We start from the raw sequence: 19,313 nt of genomic DNA on the forward strand, positions 1-19,313 counted from the left end.
TGAAAATAAAACAGATAGCAAGTTGAAATTTTTTTTGCTTATAGAAGTGTACTGTACCTTTCATTTTCAATTTGCAAAATTAAAATCGATTAATTACCAAGGCGTCAGGAAATTTTTTAAATAAACATTAATATTTGGTGCTACGCGCAGGACAGCGGTGTTCGATTCACACAAGTTGATTTCCACCAAAATTTCTTTCAATCTTTATCTAATATATTATTTTCTTACTCTATATTTTGTTGTATTTTAATATTTTAATTCCACAAAAAACAAACTAATTTTATTATTGTTTGTGAAATATTGTTTAAACAATTGCATATGTTTAAAAATAATAAACTTTTATTCTCTAAGTTAAAATATATGAACAAAGAAAGTTTTTGCTAATAAAAATGTTATTTCAAAGGATAGAGTATGTGTTTTTATTTTGCAATAAACAAATTTATTTATTTATATCGAAATGTAATAAAAATTAAAATGTATCAATCATTATCAAAGGTCATTGGAATGCCCAATCAGAGCAAACTATCCGCTGTCCTGCGCCTAGCACCAATAATTAATGTTTATTTAAAAAAAATCCTGACGCCGTGGTGTTAATCGATTTTAATTTTGCAAAATTGCAAATGAAAGGTACAGTATACTTCTATATGTACAAAAAATTTCAACTTGCTATCTGCTTTATTTTCAGTCCTGTAACATTTTGAAAAAATGAATTTTTTTTGCGAAAGCTGCATTGCAAAATTTATTTTGCAAAATGTATTGAACCGATCTTAATGAAATTTACAGTGTTGTTTTACTGTATCATAAAATTTTTCTGAGTGAAATATGAAGGTTCTAAGTTTAGCATAAATGGTTGAAAAACGTAAAATGCAAATACTTGTTTTTGTATGGTTTTTTCGCAATTATTGCTATTTTGCAACAAGGGTGACTATTTTTAAAATTTTTGACCGTTTCTATATTCTAGGAAATTTAATTACGCACCTTTTATGTCAGTACAACTTTTCTCGGAAATGAATATTTTTAAAGTTATAATCAAAAAACGAAGAAAAAAATCGAATTTTTCCTTAATTTTGACATTTTGATTATTTAAACCATGTTCCGGACCTTTTTGAGAGGGAGGATAACTCAAATATTATTATTTGATTTATTTTCAAGCAATTTCTGTAAAAAAATTTGAGTCACCTCTCAACGTCCAAATGTACTAATATTTTTACAGATGCGCCCTGGTCTAATTATGTTGTATCGCAGATTTAAAATGCGTTTATCTCGAAAACTGTTGAGTTCAGCCAGATGAATGTAGTATACCTTTTTTAAGTAAAAATATTAAGAGAATAAAAATTTTGATTCAAAAAGTATGTAGAGTGGGGGATAAAAAAAATTGAACGAATGAAATGACCGCTGGAAGACGTATGTGGCGCCCTCTGGGTAATACCTTATTTTTGGTCGCGAATTTAGATTTCTCATCCCAAAAGCCCCACTTACCAAAGACACCTTCTATTTCGGTTATTAATATCAACTTTCGTACTAAGGTAAGTTGGCTTAAATCGACCTATTTTAAGCTCAGGAATTTAAGGTTAAGCTATGGCCCCTTCTTTACTAAACACCCTGTATGTACGTGCATGCCTTAATTGTACATCTGATTTTCAAATTTTCTACCAAAATACACATGTTTAGGAATGAAAAAAGGTAAAATAAAAAACACTTCAAATTTTATACAAATTTATTTTTGTCTGAAGCGTTACAAAATTTATTAATAGAGGAGTCAATTCAGATCGAAAACTAGCATTGTTTCGGAAAAAATCAAACAAGCTTATATTTTTCTGAAACGCTTTTTGTTAGTTTATATATATTATGTTAAAACAAAAAGTTCTTATCGCAGATTTGGTCTCTAATTATTGTTTATTAATTTTTTAAACAATTAAAGCTGTTTTATACGTGAATAATTTTAAAAATATCGGTGAATTTATCATTTTACTTTGATCAACAATGTTTTTGTTTTGTTTTTGATTATACTGATTATAAATTTTTATGAATAAAGAAAAAATAGATTTTATGAAAATAAAGGTACTTTACTCTTGAGAAATTCATATTTTTGACATTCGTATAAAATTGATAAAATTTCATATCTGATGATCAAAATTTTGGATTCTATACCATCCAAAGCATTTTATGAAGAATAACTCTTTTTCGTAAAATTACGTAAAATAAAAAAGTTTCCCATATGTTGCAAGTTACGCAAACATAGTGTTCTATAAGAACTCAATTTTTTTTTATTTATTATTTTTTAAGCTTGTTATTAAATGTATTTTAGGCACGTTGTACAGAAAAAAGTTTTTATGACTGTGTACAAATACTTTTTTTAATTGATATTTTTTGGTTTTTGTATTACATTTTTTTTCTCAAATTATTCCAAAAAGAGTGTTTTCAGATTTTTACAAGTAAAATTGTATTAGTAACACATTTTCAAATATTTTTTAAACAAAATTCTTGTAAGGCCCACTTTACGCCCTAACTGTAATTTTTTTTCTTTGTAATATGGGCTGGCCAAATTGTGGCTCGCGAGCCACATGTGGCTCTTTGAAGGATTATTTGTGGCTCGCAATAAATGTACCTGATTTACTTTTAATTTTTTCGTTGCAAAATGCCTTAAATTACTGACAACAAATATAAAAGACTAAGTGTAAGATCAGGGCTTGGACAAGGAGAACCCTTATGATTGTTGCTATTCAATTTGGCCTTAGAATATGTAATAAGTAAAATATCATCTGAGCTGACAGGAGGATTTGCTAATCCAAGATCAAAACTATTGTTGGCCTTTGCTGAATATATAGGTGCAGTCGCTCATTCTGCAAGAGACGTGAGAGAGGTGTTTTTACAACTCGAGGAAGAAACAGGTAGTCTGACCCTACGAATAAATGAAGAGAAGACGAAATACATGCAGTAACCAAAAATCCAAGACCAAGAGTTAGGCAGAACATACCTATTAATGACCACAACTTCGAAGTAGTAAAAGAGTTTAAATATCTAGGGGCGGTAATCACAGATGACAAGCACATATAAAAAGAGGAGGTCTCAGCAAGAATAGCTGCGTGGAATAGAGCATTATATTCCATATCGTCATTATTAAGACCTAAGCTTTTAAAAAGAATCTAAATTTATTACGACTGTACAGCCAATTATTCGCCCTACATGGACTCTACATCAGCAGGAAATAAATAAGCTGCTGGTATTTGAAAGCGAAGTTCTCAGAACGATATTTTTGGCCCTCAAAGAGATTAATTGACAGAAGAGTGGAGAATGCGCTGCAGAGCTGAATTGGTGACTGTGTATGGTACGCACTAAAAACATCGTCAAACATATATTATAAACTCTAAGATAAGATGGGCAGGTCATATGGTAGATCAGAGGAAGGCATAGTGTTAAATACAGTGTTTTTGAGAGACGATAGAAGATCAGTAGGCCGTCCCAGAAAAAAAATGGAAGGATGATGAAGAATCGAACTATCCTTATCCTGAATTAGTAAAGGCTGCTTGTAGAATTATTTGAATATTTGAAACAACGATGTGAACCAGTTTATTTCACTTTAAAAATCGTGAAATCCAAACACCGAGAGAAAAATGTTATACCTTTTTTACACTTTTAGATAATTGTTTAATAGCGGCTCGCGAAAAATTTCAAATTTTAAAAATGGCTCGGACGATCAAGGAGCTTGGCCACCCCTGTAATATAACTATAAAATTACTTTTGATTATTTCTTTTTTTGGTTCCAGTTTGTAAAATTTAATTTTATTAATTCATTAAAAACCTAAGTCAACCAGGCACTCTGTCGAACGCTGCCATACAGTACGTCAATATTTGTGAGAGGGGTGACTCCAGCATTATAAATAAAAAATTATAGAAGCTGCAGATTTAATTTTAGAAAATTCTTTATATGTTTTTTTTTGTTTAATTTTTTCTTAATTTTTCAATGATCAGGTCTCACAGGTTTTTTTCTCACATTTGTATTTTCATAGGTATTCTAACAAACAACTAATTTCGCAGTTCATTTGTTTAATAAAAATTAAGCACCGACTTTTGCAGTAGAACGTTTTCATATGTTGTTTATTATACTTTTTTTAATAAAATAATAAAAATTTCTATCTTGTTTGATTTTTTCCATAATTAATAAACTCCATTGACTCCACTATAAAGTGTATATTTCATAAAACTTTCATATTTCCAAACCAACATATTTAGTAAAGCCTTCATAAGCACGTCTTAAAAGGATCCTAATCACTTGGAATAAGTGGGTCAATATTTTGTCAGCCGTTGGTACATTAGATGGCCCCAAAAAAGCTTTTACTAACGAAAGCATGGCCCCTTTGGCTACCTAAAATAGGTAATATAGGTTGTGATTAGGTAATAAAAGCATAAAAGTATCCCATGAATTAAATAGATGTGTTATTAATGTTTTATAAAATTGTAAAATGAACAAAAATTTCCATATGAAAATAAAACGAGATAGTTCCCGAAAATTGTCTATACCATCTAGTTAAGTAACTTTTAACGTGAAGTAAAAACTCCTAGTCTAGGCGCCAGAGGGGTCACCGTGTCCTTTTCAATTCTGATGGACACAGTCAACGGTTTCTTATGGATTTTTGGCTGCTGATTACTAATTTCGAGGGTGGATTTCGATCCGAGTGGTCAAAAATTTTTATAAACAATTTATTTGTTTATAAATTGTTTATAAGACTCTGGCTCATAAACTAAAAGAGATAAAAAAGAATGTTTCAAATAAAATTTGTTCGGTAATATAAGACGAAGAAAAAAACGTTTACTAAACTTACATCCAACAAATATAACTCAAGATATTGTAAAATTAGTGCACAATGCAAATTGCAAATTGCAAAATAAGAATTTTTCGAAGCTCTATTGATCGTAACTCGGCTTCTACGTATGCAAATGGGCCTTAGAAGGTTTTATTTTAAAGCTTCATTAATAGGCTTCTAAACAAAGTTTGTTAAATTACTTTATCTTCATTTGTTTTAAAGTTATACCCGTTTAAAGTTATAATTTTCTTAAAAAAATTGTACATTAATTTGTTTATAAGGGTTTCACGTAAATTTGAGCTGTAAACATTTATACTTTAATTAACAAGAATGATAGAAGAACTCAAAAGGAATAATTTAACCTTAAGGAAATGTTCGTAAATTTATTTTTGGTCAAGATATCGATATTTTAATGGCGCGCTATGAGGCGCAACATCGGCTCACAGTCAAGTATTTTTCGACGCTTTATCGATCGTAACTCGGGTTCTACGCATGCAAATGAGCCAATATGAGATATCCATATAAAAATGGATCTAATCATTTATGTTGTGGCGGCATACACACAATTGACGTGCCTTGATGATGCTGCAAAAGAACTAGATCCACTTTATATGGATACTATTAACTATCCGCTGGATATCCATATGATATAGATTATACCTATATCATATGGATAATTAGACTCTGAAGCCCCAGAAAGTTTTAGTTTTACTGCCTACAAGAACAGACTTAGTACCTACCACCTTGTAACTCTAAAAATTGCTCTAAGAACTTATGCAGATTTAAAAAAGCTGAGATTCCCTGTATATCTCGATTCAGATGCATGAAACAAAAAGTTTGTAAAAATAATATTAATAAATAATATCAACTTACTTTTTAGTTCTATTTCTGAAAGATTACTTTTTAATGTTTTTTTTTTCTCATTTACTAAAAAAATAGAAGAAAAAGTAAATAGAATGAAAGGTGATACGAGGTACAGTATGATGATTTAATTATAAGAATTATATGATAAAATTTTATTAGGATCTTCAAAAATACAAAATAAAGATAACGTATATACATAGAAATTATAATTTGCATCGAGAAGTTAGCGCGTGAACCTTTACGCGGAGCCGATATCTTGGCCAAAAATAAACTTAGAAACATTTTCGCAAGCTAAAAATTTTCCTTTTGTGTCCTTCTATCATTATTGTTAATTAAATTATAAATGTTTTGGCTTAAATTTGCTTGAAACCCTTATAAACAAATTAATGTACAATTTTTTAAGCAAATTGTTATTTCAAATGGGTATAACTTTAAAAAAAATGAAGATCAAGTAATTTAATAAACTCTTTTTGGAAGCCTATTAAGGAAGCTTTAAAATGAGATCTTCCAAGGCCTATTTGCATGCGTAGATGCCGAGTTACGATCGATAAAGCTTCGAAAAATACTTATTTTGCAATTTACAATTTGCGTTGTGCACTAATTTTACAATATCTTGAGTTCTACACAATTGTTGGAATTAAGTTTAGTAAACGTTTTTTCTTTGTTTTTTATAAATGAACAAATTTTATTTGAAACATTCTTTTTTATCTCTTTTAGTTTATGAGTCAGAGCCTTATAAACAATTTATAAACAATTAAATTGTTTATAACAATTTTTTACCACTCGGATCGAAATCCACCCTCGAAATTCGTAATCAGCAGCCAAAAATCCATAAGAAACCGTTGAGTTTGTCCATCAGAATTGAAAAGGACACGGTGACCTCTATTTGGCGCCTAGACTATCCCTGGTGTAGTTGGTATGAAATTTAATTAAGAATTAAAATTTTAAAAATCCAAAAGGATTACATTGTATGTTCAGAACGGAAGTTTTCGGGCTTATCAGTCCATCTTCAGTAAACTCCGTGTCCTTGCAAAATAGCCAAAATGCCAAACACTGGTTGGATTAAATATTCAATCATTCTAAATAAAAGAAAATAATGCGACTTAAACTCGATAGCAATGGATTGCCTCCAGAAATATGTGAGTACTCTACTTTCACATAATTTTAACTTCTGCTTTGGACCACGCTAGTCTGTCTTTTTGGCATTTTGTCTGGGTATTGTTTATACAACGTTTTTTGTCTGCATTTCTGACATGTCCGAACCAGGTTCTTCTATCTCTTCATGTAGTCTATTATCGACACCCCATCGAACAAGGTTGTAACTCAAGTTACATATATTTTCAGATTTCAACACAGGCGAATTCAGCAAAAAATTGCGCACACGTCAATATAAACGACATAGTTTATTTCTCAATAGTTTGGCTAATACTCCATTGAAAAAAGTTGTATTTTAACTTACGTGTGCCATTTTAGCGTGAAAAAGGCAGTAACACTGGATACTCCCTATGTTAAATGTTTACTTTCTTTAAAGTTGACGATTAACAACGTTGTTAAATGAGTTACAACTTTGTTGCACGTATGTTTAATTTATAAAATATTTAATCATATGGTGTATCTCATAAGCCAATTTATCTAAATGAAAATAAAAAAGGATTTAAGACTTTTTTCCATTTTGATAGTTGCGGTGGACAAAATAAATATAGAATAGTTTTTGCTAAATACTTCTATATAGTGAAACAGTGTAATATTAACATGACTTTTATTTCTAGAACCCTACACTAAATTTTGTTAGATTTCAAATGTACGATAACGAAAACATATTTTGAATAGGGTGCTAAGACAAATACTTAATGATCTGAACAAAATTAAGCAAATGTTTGTTTACTGGAAATAAAATAATACTATTGCAAATTAAATAAAACACCAAATAGCTATGTTTAAATTGTTTTTGTTTATTAAAAATCTGGGAATGAATAATTTTAATAGATAGGTACGTATATGGAATCATATAATTCTAAATGTTTGAAAATGAATAAAAATGAATCACATAAATGTTTAAAAGGAACTTCTCTTATTGCCCTACGATCGTTTACCTGCTACGATTTCTCGGTACTGAAAAGAGAATTATTTGTTCACGATCTAGTGGGGCATCCCAATACGAACCACACAAGAAAATTCACCTTTGCGTGGAGCCATCACAATGAGAGTTTATTTTAACAATAGATATGTTTAATAGTATTATCCTTTTTTCTACAATTAGAAAAGACCACACAATACAATAATTTTACAAATACATTTACATTATTTGTTAGGTTCAACAAACATTTGTTAGGGGTTAGGTTGAGAAATAAGAAATAATACATGAAACATGGCGGATCGTACATGCGCAAAGAAATTTGGATCGTGAAATAGTCGATGCTTTCGCTTCTTGTTGGATGGAGTATTCTTTGGTTTAACGAATTGTGCTTTTGTACCGTTTATTTGGTTTGTAATCAATGCGCGGTCAAAGCTTTTGCCGAGCACCTTCATGCACGCAACTTTTCATACAACACAAAAGGTTAAAACCGATTCGATTCGAGTTGCATTTTTGTTCATTCACTTTTGTAGCTATTCACCTGTGTGAAATTCCAAGACACATTCGTTTACTGTTCAGCTTATGAATTCGTATTTTACCCGGATCTCTGATGAGGTATGGCATACTGAAACATTTCGAAAAAGATGATAAACAAAATCCAGAATGGTGGTCGGAAAAACTAAAATGTTTAGTGGACAATAAAGACAGCGTACCAAAAATGGCTACAGACACAGGACTTGCAAGATCAAAGAGTGTACACAAAAGTGAACAGAGCAGTGAAAGTAAATACATAAGGACTAAAAATGACACCTGGGAAAGAAAGTGCGAAGAGGTGGATAGATACATAAGCGGATCCAAAGTAGCTGAAGCTTGGAAAACGATAGAAAATATAAGATAAGAAAATAAAGGGCGGAGTAATTTACATTTAATAAGTACCAAGCAATGGGAAGATAACTATAAGCTACTACTGAAGGAAACTAGACCCGAATTTGAGGTAAATGAAATAGACATGCAGACGAATGTAAGTGAACAAGTTAGGAAACTAACTAAAAAAGAAATAAAAGAAGCCTTATTGGAATCAAAAAATGGGAAAGCACTAGTCCCTAAAAATATCCCGATCGAACTGATAAAATATGGACAAAATATACTGCACGAAATAATGACAGAACTTTTCAAAAAATACATGTACTCTGGGCTAATTAGCAAAATTCATGGAAAAGTTATTTACCAGCAATTTTATTGCTGGAATCGAATTATAAGATCCTATATATAAATAATATAGGTATGCAAAGTCAGCAGGTAGTGTGCTACTTTTTTTATAAACAAAATGGCGCCGACAAATCGTATTTTTTTCAATTATTGCTCTATAACTCCGAAGATTTTAACTTTACAACAAAAACTCTCAAATAAAAATTCACCGCAATTAAATTCTGCATAGAGATATGTTTTTTACGATTTGCTCCGACGAAAATTTTCCTCGGAAAATGCGGCTTTTCCTAACAAAAACTATAATTTTCAAATAAAGTTTTAGGTAAGTAATTATTAATCAATAATTAAATAACTTAGTGACATCAAATATTTCTTGGTATAGATTGTAATTCCAGAAGCCAATGAAAATTAAACGAATATTTTAGCAACAATTCAATTGTTAATTAACAATTTACGATCGCAATAATAACCAAAATAATCATGATACATTGATCAAACTTATAAAGATTATAAAGATGAGATGCTTGTTTAATATTTTATCGACAAAATATAATCTTTTCTTTTTTTTGCATAATCTTTAAATTTTGAAAAAAAAAATAGTTATAATACGTTGGTCTAATTAGTAAAGTACAAAGAAACGTTATTTACCAGCAATTTTATTGCTTTAATCGAATTATAGGATCCTATATATTATTAATATAGGTATGCAAACTCCACAGATAGTGTACTACTTTTTTTATAAACAAAATGGCGCCGACAAATCGTATTTTTTTCAATTATTGCTCTATAACTCTGAAGATTTTAACTTTACACCAAAAATACTCAAATAAAAATTCACCCCAATTTAACTCTACATAGAGGCATGTTTTTCCCGATTTGCTCTGACGAAAATTTTCCTCGGAAAATGTGGGTTTTCCCAACAAAATCTCGAATTTTCAAATAAATTTTTTGGGCCAGTAATTATTTATCAATAATTATATAGCTTGGTGAAATAAAACCTTTCTTGGTATAGATTATAAATTCAGAAGCCGGTTAAAATGAAATGAATATTTTAGCAACAATTCAATTGTTAATTAACAATTTACAGTCGCAATAACAACCAAAATAATCATGAGACATTGATCAAACTTAGAAAGATTATAAAGGTGTGATGCCTATTTAATATTTTGTCGACAAAATATAAATTTTTCATTTTTTTGCATAATCTTTAAATGTTTAAAAAAATTGTTATAAACAAATTAACATTTCTTAGAAATTGTTTATTATATTCTAATTTTAAAAAATACTTAAAATGCGTTTTTCATAGGTCTTGAAAATGAATGCTTTAAAAAAAATTTCCAACCATTTGCAAAAAAGTTAGGAAACAGCAAAATAAATATACGATATCTCCATTGTTTATAATTTGTTTTAATTGTTTCAAAGCTTAAAAGTGAGTCTATGGTACAATCTAATTACTCACAAAGAATGTCAAAAATTACTGCAATGGTTATATTTTAATCAAAGATTAAAATATTGAATGGGTTGCATATGTGAGTCCATATTAAATATAGTAATGAAACACAGACTTACTCACAATCATTTAATTATACTTTGACGACCGGTTTCGATCTCTACAATATACAGATCATCTTCAGGTCGGCGTTACAAGTAGTTAAATGCTACAATAAGAGAAAACTTGTGTTAGACCAGTGTCTGATTGAAGAGATGTTAATAGAAAGCCAAATTTAAAAAAATTTTTATAAAATTTTTTGACATAAAGGTTTGCAACTGTTGACATTTCAGAATATTGGTATATACAAAGTCAAACCTATGAGTAAAAATGCTCATAGTCATGTATGTGCAAATGGGTGCATACAGTTTGAATTTGTTGAAATTAAAATTTTTAACCATTAAAAAACAAAATAAACATAAACTGACTTAAATATGCTTCCAAATTCAAAGTAGTAATAATAAAAGAGATAGTAATATTGTTCTAATCTACGTGTTTATCTATAATATTGTGTTTTAACCTACGTAACATGTCTGTTTACCCTATCACTATCCCAACAAACCAATTAGCATAATTTGGACGTACTAATATGACAACAACTAAGTTGCAACGCAATCCTTGTAACGGCATGTAAGTAGATTAGAACAATATTACTATCTCTTTTATTATTACTACTTTGAATTTGGAAGCATATTTAAGTCAGTTTATGTTTATTTTGTTTTTTAATGGTTAAAAATTTTAATTTCAACAAATTCAAACTGTATGCACCCATTTGCACATACATGACTATGAGCATTTTTACTCATAGGTTTGACTTTGTATATACCAATATTCTGAAATGTCAACAGTTGCAAACCTTTATGTCAAAAAATTTTATAAAAATTTTTTTAAATTTGGCTTTCTATTAACATCTCTTCAATCAGACACTGGTCTAACACAAGTTTTCTCTTATTGTAGCATTTAACTACTTGTAACGCCGACCTGAAGATGATCTGTATATTGTAGAGATCGAAACCGGTCGTCAAAGTATAATTAAATGATTGTGAGTAAGTCTGTGTTTCATTACTATATTCAAAGATTAAAAATACTTTTTTTTGTAATTTTTAGCGCGAAAGTAGGCTTGATACAGAGCCGGAGATAAAATGTTCACTCGAAGCGACTGACACGCTTAAACGCGCGCGAGTTGTGTATGTGGGCGGGTAGCTACGGTACTGTATTATTCTACTTTCGCGCGTGTAAATTACAAAAAAATATATTTATAATCTTTAATTAAAATATAACCATTAAGCTGATAATCGATATTGTTTTATAAATAATTAGCTTGTACTTTAAACTCACTTCTACGCTTTGAAAGAATTAAAGAAAAATATGAACACCGTAGTAATCGTATGTTTACTTTGCTGTTTCATAACTTTTTTGCAAATAGTTGCAAAAAAGTTTTAAAACATTCATTTTCAAGATATTTGCAATGCGCATTTTAGCTATTTTTTAAAATTATAATATAATAAAAACTTTCTGAGAAACGTTAATTTGTTTATAACTATTTTTTTTTAAACATTTAAAGATTATGCAAAAAAATAAAAAATTTATATTTTGTCGACAAAATGTTAAATAGGCTTCTCATCTTTATAAGATTTCAAAGTTTGATCAGTGTATCATAATTATTTTGGTTAGTATTGCGACCGTAAATTATTAATTAACAATTGAATTGTTGCTAAAATATTCGTTTAATTTTCACCAGCTTCTGGAACTACAATCTAAACCAAAAAGGCTTTTAAGTCACCAAATTATTTAATTATTGGTAAATAATTACTTATCTAAAACTTTATTTGAAAATTAAAGATTTTGTTGGGAAAACCCGCATTTTCCGAGGAAAATTTTCGTCGGAGCAGATCGGGAAAAACACGTCTCTATGCAAAATTTAATCACGGTGAATTTTTATTTGAGGGTTTTTGTTGTAAAATTTAAATCTTCGGAGTTCTAGAGCAATAATTGAAAAAAACACGATTTTCGTGCGCCATTTTGTTTATAAAAAAAGTAGCACACTATCTGAGGACTTTGCATACCTATATTATTAATATATATGATCTTATAATTCGATTCCAGCAATAAAATTGCGGGTAAATAACTTTTCCCAAAAATGGCCTATTCTCCGATAATCAGCCCAGACTAATGGTGCAGGGAGAAAAATACCAGAAGACTGGACTTGTGCATAAATTGGCTTGATTTACAAAAAAGGAGACAAAACGTTGTGCACAAATTATAGAGGTATAAGTATAACCAGTGCAATGGGGAGGTTGTATGGTCGAGTTTTAAAGAAAAGGGCGGAATTAGAAATCTAGGATATGGAAGAACAAAGTGGGTTTCGCACCGTTAGATCGTGCGCAGATAACATATTTGTGATGCAACAAGTAATAGAGAAAAGAAAAACCAGGAAACTGTCTGCACACTTAAAATAAGTTTATTGATCTGGAAAAAGCTTACGACACGGTACCTTTAAAGAAATTCTTTGAAATGTTGATGACGATAGAGGCACATGTAAGTGCAATTAAAAATATGTATCAAAACGCGAAAAGCTGCATTAGGCAAGGAAAATCTATATCGAAACCATTCCCCATTACTATAGATCTGAGGCAAGTTGGCTGCTTATCGCCAACACTATTTAAAATGTACATCCACAAAGCTCTGGAGCAATGGAGGAAAAGAGTTACTGGGATGGGAATAATAATTGAAGAAAACTGCTAAACAACTCTGTTGTTTGCTGATGACCAAGTAATTCTTGCCAACGATGAACATGATAATGTATTATACAGGGTTTCCAGAAACTCTACCGACAAACGAAGACAGGAGATTCCTCAGATAATTTTAAGACAATTTAACCCAATTCACTTAGTCCGAAAATGCTTCTTAAGGGAGCTAGAGCTCTTTGAAGATGGCGTCATGAAATTAGTTTTTCTTAAATACCTCCAGAACGCTTCTATTTAGAAAAACGAAAATTGGTATGCTTATTTACTTTTCAGAGATGAATCGATTCCATTCATTGCAAATTTCTAGTAGCGGTCATAGGCGTCCGTTTTGGGTAGAGCAACGGATATTTTATCGCATAACTTTTTTGTCCTTAACTTTTATGCATTTTTGACACCGGATTATTAAATTGTGAGGTATTCTAGTACTAAAAGGACCTCTTGCTTTAAGTCAGTAGGACATACCGTTTTCTAGAAAAATCGATTTGAAAGTTTTTCGTTTTTGGAATTTGAAAAAAAATTGAAAGAACTTTTTAACAAAAAACGAAGTATTTTACCAACATAAAATAAGAGTAACTTTTAGTACTCGAATACCTCATAATATAATAATCTAGTGTCAAAAATAAAACGGACGCCTATGACCAGTACTAGAAATTCGCAATTAATGAAATCGATTTATCTCTGGAATATAAATAAATGTATCAGTTTTCGTCTTTCTAAACAGTTTTTTTTTTGAAATTTTTTTTAATTCAAAAAGCGAAAAATTTTCAAATCGATTTTTCTAGAAAACGGTGTGTCCTACCGATTTAAAACAAAAGTACCTTTTAGTACTAGAATACTTCACAGTTTAATAATCCAGTATCATAAATGCTTAAAAGTTAAAGATAAAAAAGTTATGCGATAAAATAGCTGTTGCCCTATCCAAAACTGACGCCTATGATCGGTACTAGAAATTTGCAATGGATGGATTAGATTTATATCTTGAATATAAATATGCGTACCAATTTTTGTTTTTCTAAATAGAAGCGTTCTGGAGGTATTTAAGAAAAACTAATTACATCTTCCAAGAGCCATCTTCAAAGAGCTCTAGCTCCCTTAGGAAGCATTTTCGGTCTAAGTGAATTGGGTTAAATTATCTTAAAATTATCTGAAGAATCTCCTGTCTTTGTTTGTCGGTAGAGTTTCTGGACACCCTGTCTACTAAGAAAGTTACAGATTGAATATGAAAAATGGGGTTTATGTATGAACCGAAGGAAACCGAAGATCCGAAATTGGAGTTAAAGAGTATAAGAAAATGTAAGAAATATAGATATTTGGAAGCATAATATCAGAAGAAGGAACTACAAAAAGAGACGTACAGCATAGGATACAGTAGGGAAGGAAAGCAACTTGTCTTTTAAATGGTCTACTATGGTCTAAGAAGGTGAAGCTGAATACAAAATTTACAATCTAAGAACAATTGAGAAACCTATTCTAACTTCTGGGGCAGAGTGTTGACAAATCACAGGAAACGAAAAAATATATAGAGATAGCGGAAATGGATTACTTATGTGGAACATGCAGGGATTAGAACACGTACCAAATGAGGAAATAAGACGACGAACAAAGAGTGTACATTCCACGGTTGACCGAATAGGGACAAAGGAATTGCTATGGTATAGTCATGTTATGTACGAAAGACTTCTGAACGCCACATTTTGGGAAAGGCCCGATGGCAAAAGGTCAGTTGGTTGCCCAAGAAAAAGATTGAAGGACGCAGTAACCAGTGATCTACGCAAAATGGGAGTACAGCAATGGGAAATAGCTGCTCAGGACCGACAACAATGGAGGGAAATAGTAAACACGGCCAAAACTCACAGAGTTGTAGAGCCAAATGATGATGATGATGATGGTCAAATTATGAGAATGTCAGAGGGAAGATGGTCAAAAAGAATATTAAATTGCACGCCTATAAATAGAAGAAGGTAAAGACCTACAGAAACATAGAAGAAAGGCACAGAACGGTCTATGGAAGATAGAGTTATAGCAGAGAACGAGTGGATGGATAGAAAACGATGGCGAGCGAAATTTGGGATGCGGAGGAGACCGTAGGAACCACACTGCTTATTTATTATCTCTTATGGGGTAGGGCATACCGAAACATGTAAGATTCTACTAAATACCAATTATATACAAAAGGTTTAACGAATTGTGGTTATTTGGTTATTGGTTCATAATTATTGCGTTGGTAAGGCTTTTGTCGAAAACCTTTATGCAAAAGATGATGCATAATTACGCATAGAAAAATAGACATCATTTTTGTAGCAAAAATGGACTTTGAAAAAGAAATTTGTTTACTTACATCCAGTAAATCGCCTCCACCTTGCATAAAAAATTTAAGAACAGTTGATACATGTATTACAATAAATTGTAAAGAAGAACTTAATCCTTGAATTGTCGATGCTAAGTATGGTGCTTCAAACGAACGTATGGTTCTACCTATACTTGGTTCTATTTTGATTAATCTAAAAAAATAAATAAAAATTATTATTGTTAGGGTGAGAAACGTTGAAGCTTTCTTCAACAATTTGAAGGTCCGAACTAGAGACACCCAACGTCAAAGTTTTGGTTGTGTAGTTAACATTGTTTGTCAACCTCTAGCGTAATGAATATGATCGAGATTTTGAACTCATCAAAACCAAAAACAATAGGATCAACCTAACTTACCGAACCAACCCATTAACCAACAATTTAAGAAAAGTAACTGGCAATACTAAAATGGCAACCAGAAGGAAAGAGTAAACGAGGTAGACCGAGAAATAGTTGGAGCGAAGGAATTGAAAGAGAGCTGAGGAAAGATAGCGGATCTATGGAACAACCGAACGAAGAGGGATGAACCGATTGGAAGTCAAAAAATGGCAGAGAACGTTATAAACCGATATGTACAGTCGGAAAAATGAAAGAATACCCATGAACGGACATATAAAACACGCTGTATTTTCCTGTCACCGTGTCACAAAGAAAATTGTCCAGTTTAAGTACATGTAACAATAATTATTACATGTACTTGCGCTGGCCAATTTTTTGTGTGACACGGTGACAGGAAAATACAGTGTGTTTTATATGTTCGTTCATGGGTATTCTTTCATTTTTCCTACTGTAGTAGTACTGTAGAAAACTGTAGTAGTACTGTAGTTGTAGAAAAGTAACTCATGCCTTATCAATAACAACTTAGTAAGAAGTCTTGAATAACATAGCTTAATCATGATGCGATCAAAAAATGACAGAAATCTTTCTGATGTCCTGGGTCCTGGCCCTCTTTTTCTTCTTTTTTTTCTTCTTCTTCTTAGCCTTCTATCGCCCATGCTCCCAACTCCTTTCATCGGTCTCTAACCTGAGCAACATAATTCCAATTTGTTCCGTCTTTTATTTTAACATCATCAATCCATCTCATCTGTCGTCTTCCTCTTAGCCGTTTGCTTTTGTACTGTCTCCAATGTTATATTGTTTCGTTCCAACGTTGATCTTTTTGTCTAGCTGTGTGCCCTTAGTACATTCTTTCACGGTTTTTACTCTAAATTTTAAAGAACCGCAACCGCTTGGATTGACATGAAATTTGTCATATGCATGGCTTACATGTCAAAGAAAAAAAGTGATATTGTGCCGATGTGTGCTTTTGTCCTAGGGGTGACTTTCATCCCCTCTTGGGGGTGAAAAAATATAATAAGTCCAGAATAACTCCGGAAATGGATGAACTGACTAATTTTAAGTAACTTTTGTTCTATAGAGCTTTTTCACCAAGTCAACACTTTTCGAGTTATTTGCGAGTGAATATGTTCATTTTTTAACAAAATAACTACATTTTTGACGGTTTTTCGCAGATAACTCAAAAAGTAAGTATTTCGTCGAAAAAAACGTTCTTAGCAAAAATATGGCCTGTAAAAAAGTAAAAAAAATGGTGTATGCGTTAGGCCTATGGACCTCGTAGAACAAGAGTTATAGCCAATGAAAAATAGATTCATATTCACCAAATTTCAAATAGAATACTTCGAAGTGAAATATCCAAAAAATTAAGCACTTTTTGGGGAAAATCCATTATAACTTTTTTAAAGTGTTTAAAAAGAGCTTTATTCCTGTTTTTATAAAAAGTTTTATCATTGAATTTAAGCAAGTTACGCTCAAAATAAAGTTGATCCCTTTTGTTTTGGCAAAAAAAATCGGCCCACCAAAAATCAAAAGACCACCTAATTAGCAACTTAAATGAAATAAATCGTTACCGCTCCACAAATTATTTTAATTATATTTTGTTTATATGATCTGTAAGTTTCATCGATTCAAAGTGCTTATTTTTGAAAAAATTTGGTTTTAAAGTGAAATTTTTAAAAATTTTAATTTTGAAAAATATGATTTTTTTCAAAATAACTTAAAAATTGTTAGTGATACCAAAAGTCTCGAAAAATAAAAAAAGTCAACATTGCTTTTCTGAATATCATATATTTTTTTATTTTTCTGTTAGACAATTTGCATATATTCGTGATCAGTGACTCGTTCAACCCCTTTTAACTACAGCCCTTTCAAAAATAAGGACTTTGAACCGATGAAACTTACAGATCATATAAATAATACATACACGAGTCAAGAAACTTGTGAAGTCGTAACGATTAAGTTCATTTGAGATTTAGGGGGTAATTTTCCCAATTTTTTTACCAAAAAAAAGGGACTAACTTTATTTTGAGCGTAACTTGTTTACTTTTAATGCTAGAAATTTTTTTATAAAACAAAAATGAAGCTTTTTTAAACACTTTAAATAAGTTGTAATAAGTTTTCCCCAAAATGTGCTTCATTTTTGGTTATTTCACGTTAAAATATTCTTGATGGATTCGACCGTTACTTGATGGAAGTTCATTTTTTCTAACAATAAAACACTGAAAACGTTTGTTTTCTATACTTCCACAAAATTTATTATAACTAAGTGACTACAGCTGTTTCGGCAGAGTGCCTTTCTTAAGTGATATAGTTAACAATGTGTTTGCCTTTTTAAGTCTTCAACTGAAGAGGTTGAGGAGTGGGGAGCTGTTTGTCTCGAGTTGGTCATTCAGAATTATATCTGTATTTTTCAGTTTATTAATTTCCATAGATTCTAAAAAAGATAGCTTAAGGCCTTTATTTTGAATATGCAGAATTTGAAACTCTTCATTGAAGGAATGATTATGATCTAGAAGGTGAAGTGCGTATGTATAAGTGACTGTTTTTCTATTGTTGAATGCCCTTTTGTGTTCTGCTATCCGTTTGTCAAAAGTTCTGCCAGTTTGACCGATGTACGTTTTCGGACAGTCACCACAAATTAGTCTGTACACACCACTCTTTCGGCTTTTATTGTTCTTAATATATTTGCTTAAGTTGTTGTTAGTTCTGAAAGCTGGTGTTATTCTCTTCCTTTTTTATGTATCTGGCTATTTTTGTTGTTATCTTGCCAGTATATGTGAGAGAGCAGAAGGTACTGGGTTCTTTCTGTGGTGGTGGATACACTAATTTCAGGGCTTTCTTATGGAGTTTTTGGTTTAAAATTTTGTTAACTGTTTGTTCGTTATAGCCGTTGTTTACTGCTATTTGTTTAATGATGTTTAGTTCTATCTCGAAGTTATTTTTTGTCATGGGAATTTATGTCAGTCTATGTATCATGCTACGGTAGGCTGCTAATTTGTGTTGTGTAGGATGGGATGATAAATTGTGTATAGTTGTGTCAGTATGGGTAGGTTTATGATATACGGAGAACTCATGTTTGTTGTGTAGTCTGGAAATCGTTACATCTAGAAAGTTTATGGAGTTATTCTGTTCTGTTTCTATTGTAAACTCAATATTATTATGAAGTGAATTAATATATGATAGAAATTGGTCAAGTTGTCTGTTAGTTCCTGTAAAGCATACTAGTATATCATCCACGTATCTCCACCAATATAAGAACTGTTTAAATACGGGATGTTTAGAAATTGTTGTTTCAAGTTGGTTCATAAATATATCTGATAGCAATGGGCTTAGGGGATTACCCATAATAAGTCCTGCACTGTTGTTTGTGTATATTTGATTATTGAATTCAAAATAGTCTTGATTTATGCAAATTTCAAGAAGGTGTAAAATTTCAAATGCAA

General features: G+C 31.0%; 1 protein-coding gene across 1 annotated transcript in view; it reads right to left on the minus strand.

Annotated features, from left to right (window-relative positions):
* Window positions 1–1,699: 1,699 nt before the first annotated feature.
* LOC114339047 (uncharacterized) overlaps window positions 1,700–19,313 on the minus strand; it is a 38,330-nt gene continuing 20,716 nt past the window's right edge. Inside the window, exons 3-4 of the mRNA XM_028289683.2 lie at window positions 15,527–15,689; window positions 1,700–4,366 (exon numbers count right to left, since the gene is read on the minus strand). Coding sequence (XP_028145484.2) covers window positions 4,208–4,366; window positions 15,527–15,689 — 322 coding nt within the window. The 3' untranslated portion in view covers window positions 1,700–4,207. The remainder of the gene's footprint in view (window positions 4,367–15,526; window positions 15,690–19,313) is intronic.

Source organism: Diabrotica virgifera, chromosome 5, assembly GCF_917563875.1.
Source record: "Diabrotica virgifera virgifera chromosome 5, PGI_DIABVI_V3a".
Classification (NCBI taxonomy): Eukaryota; Metazoa; Arthropoda; class Insecta; order Coleoptera; family Chrysomelidae; genus Diabrotica; species Diabrotica virgifera.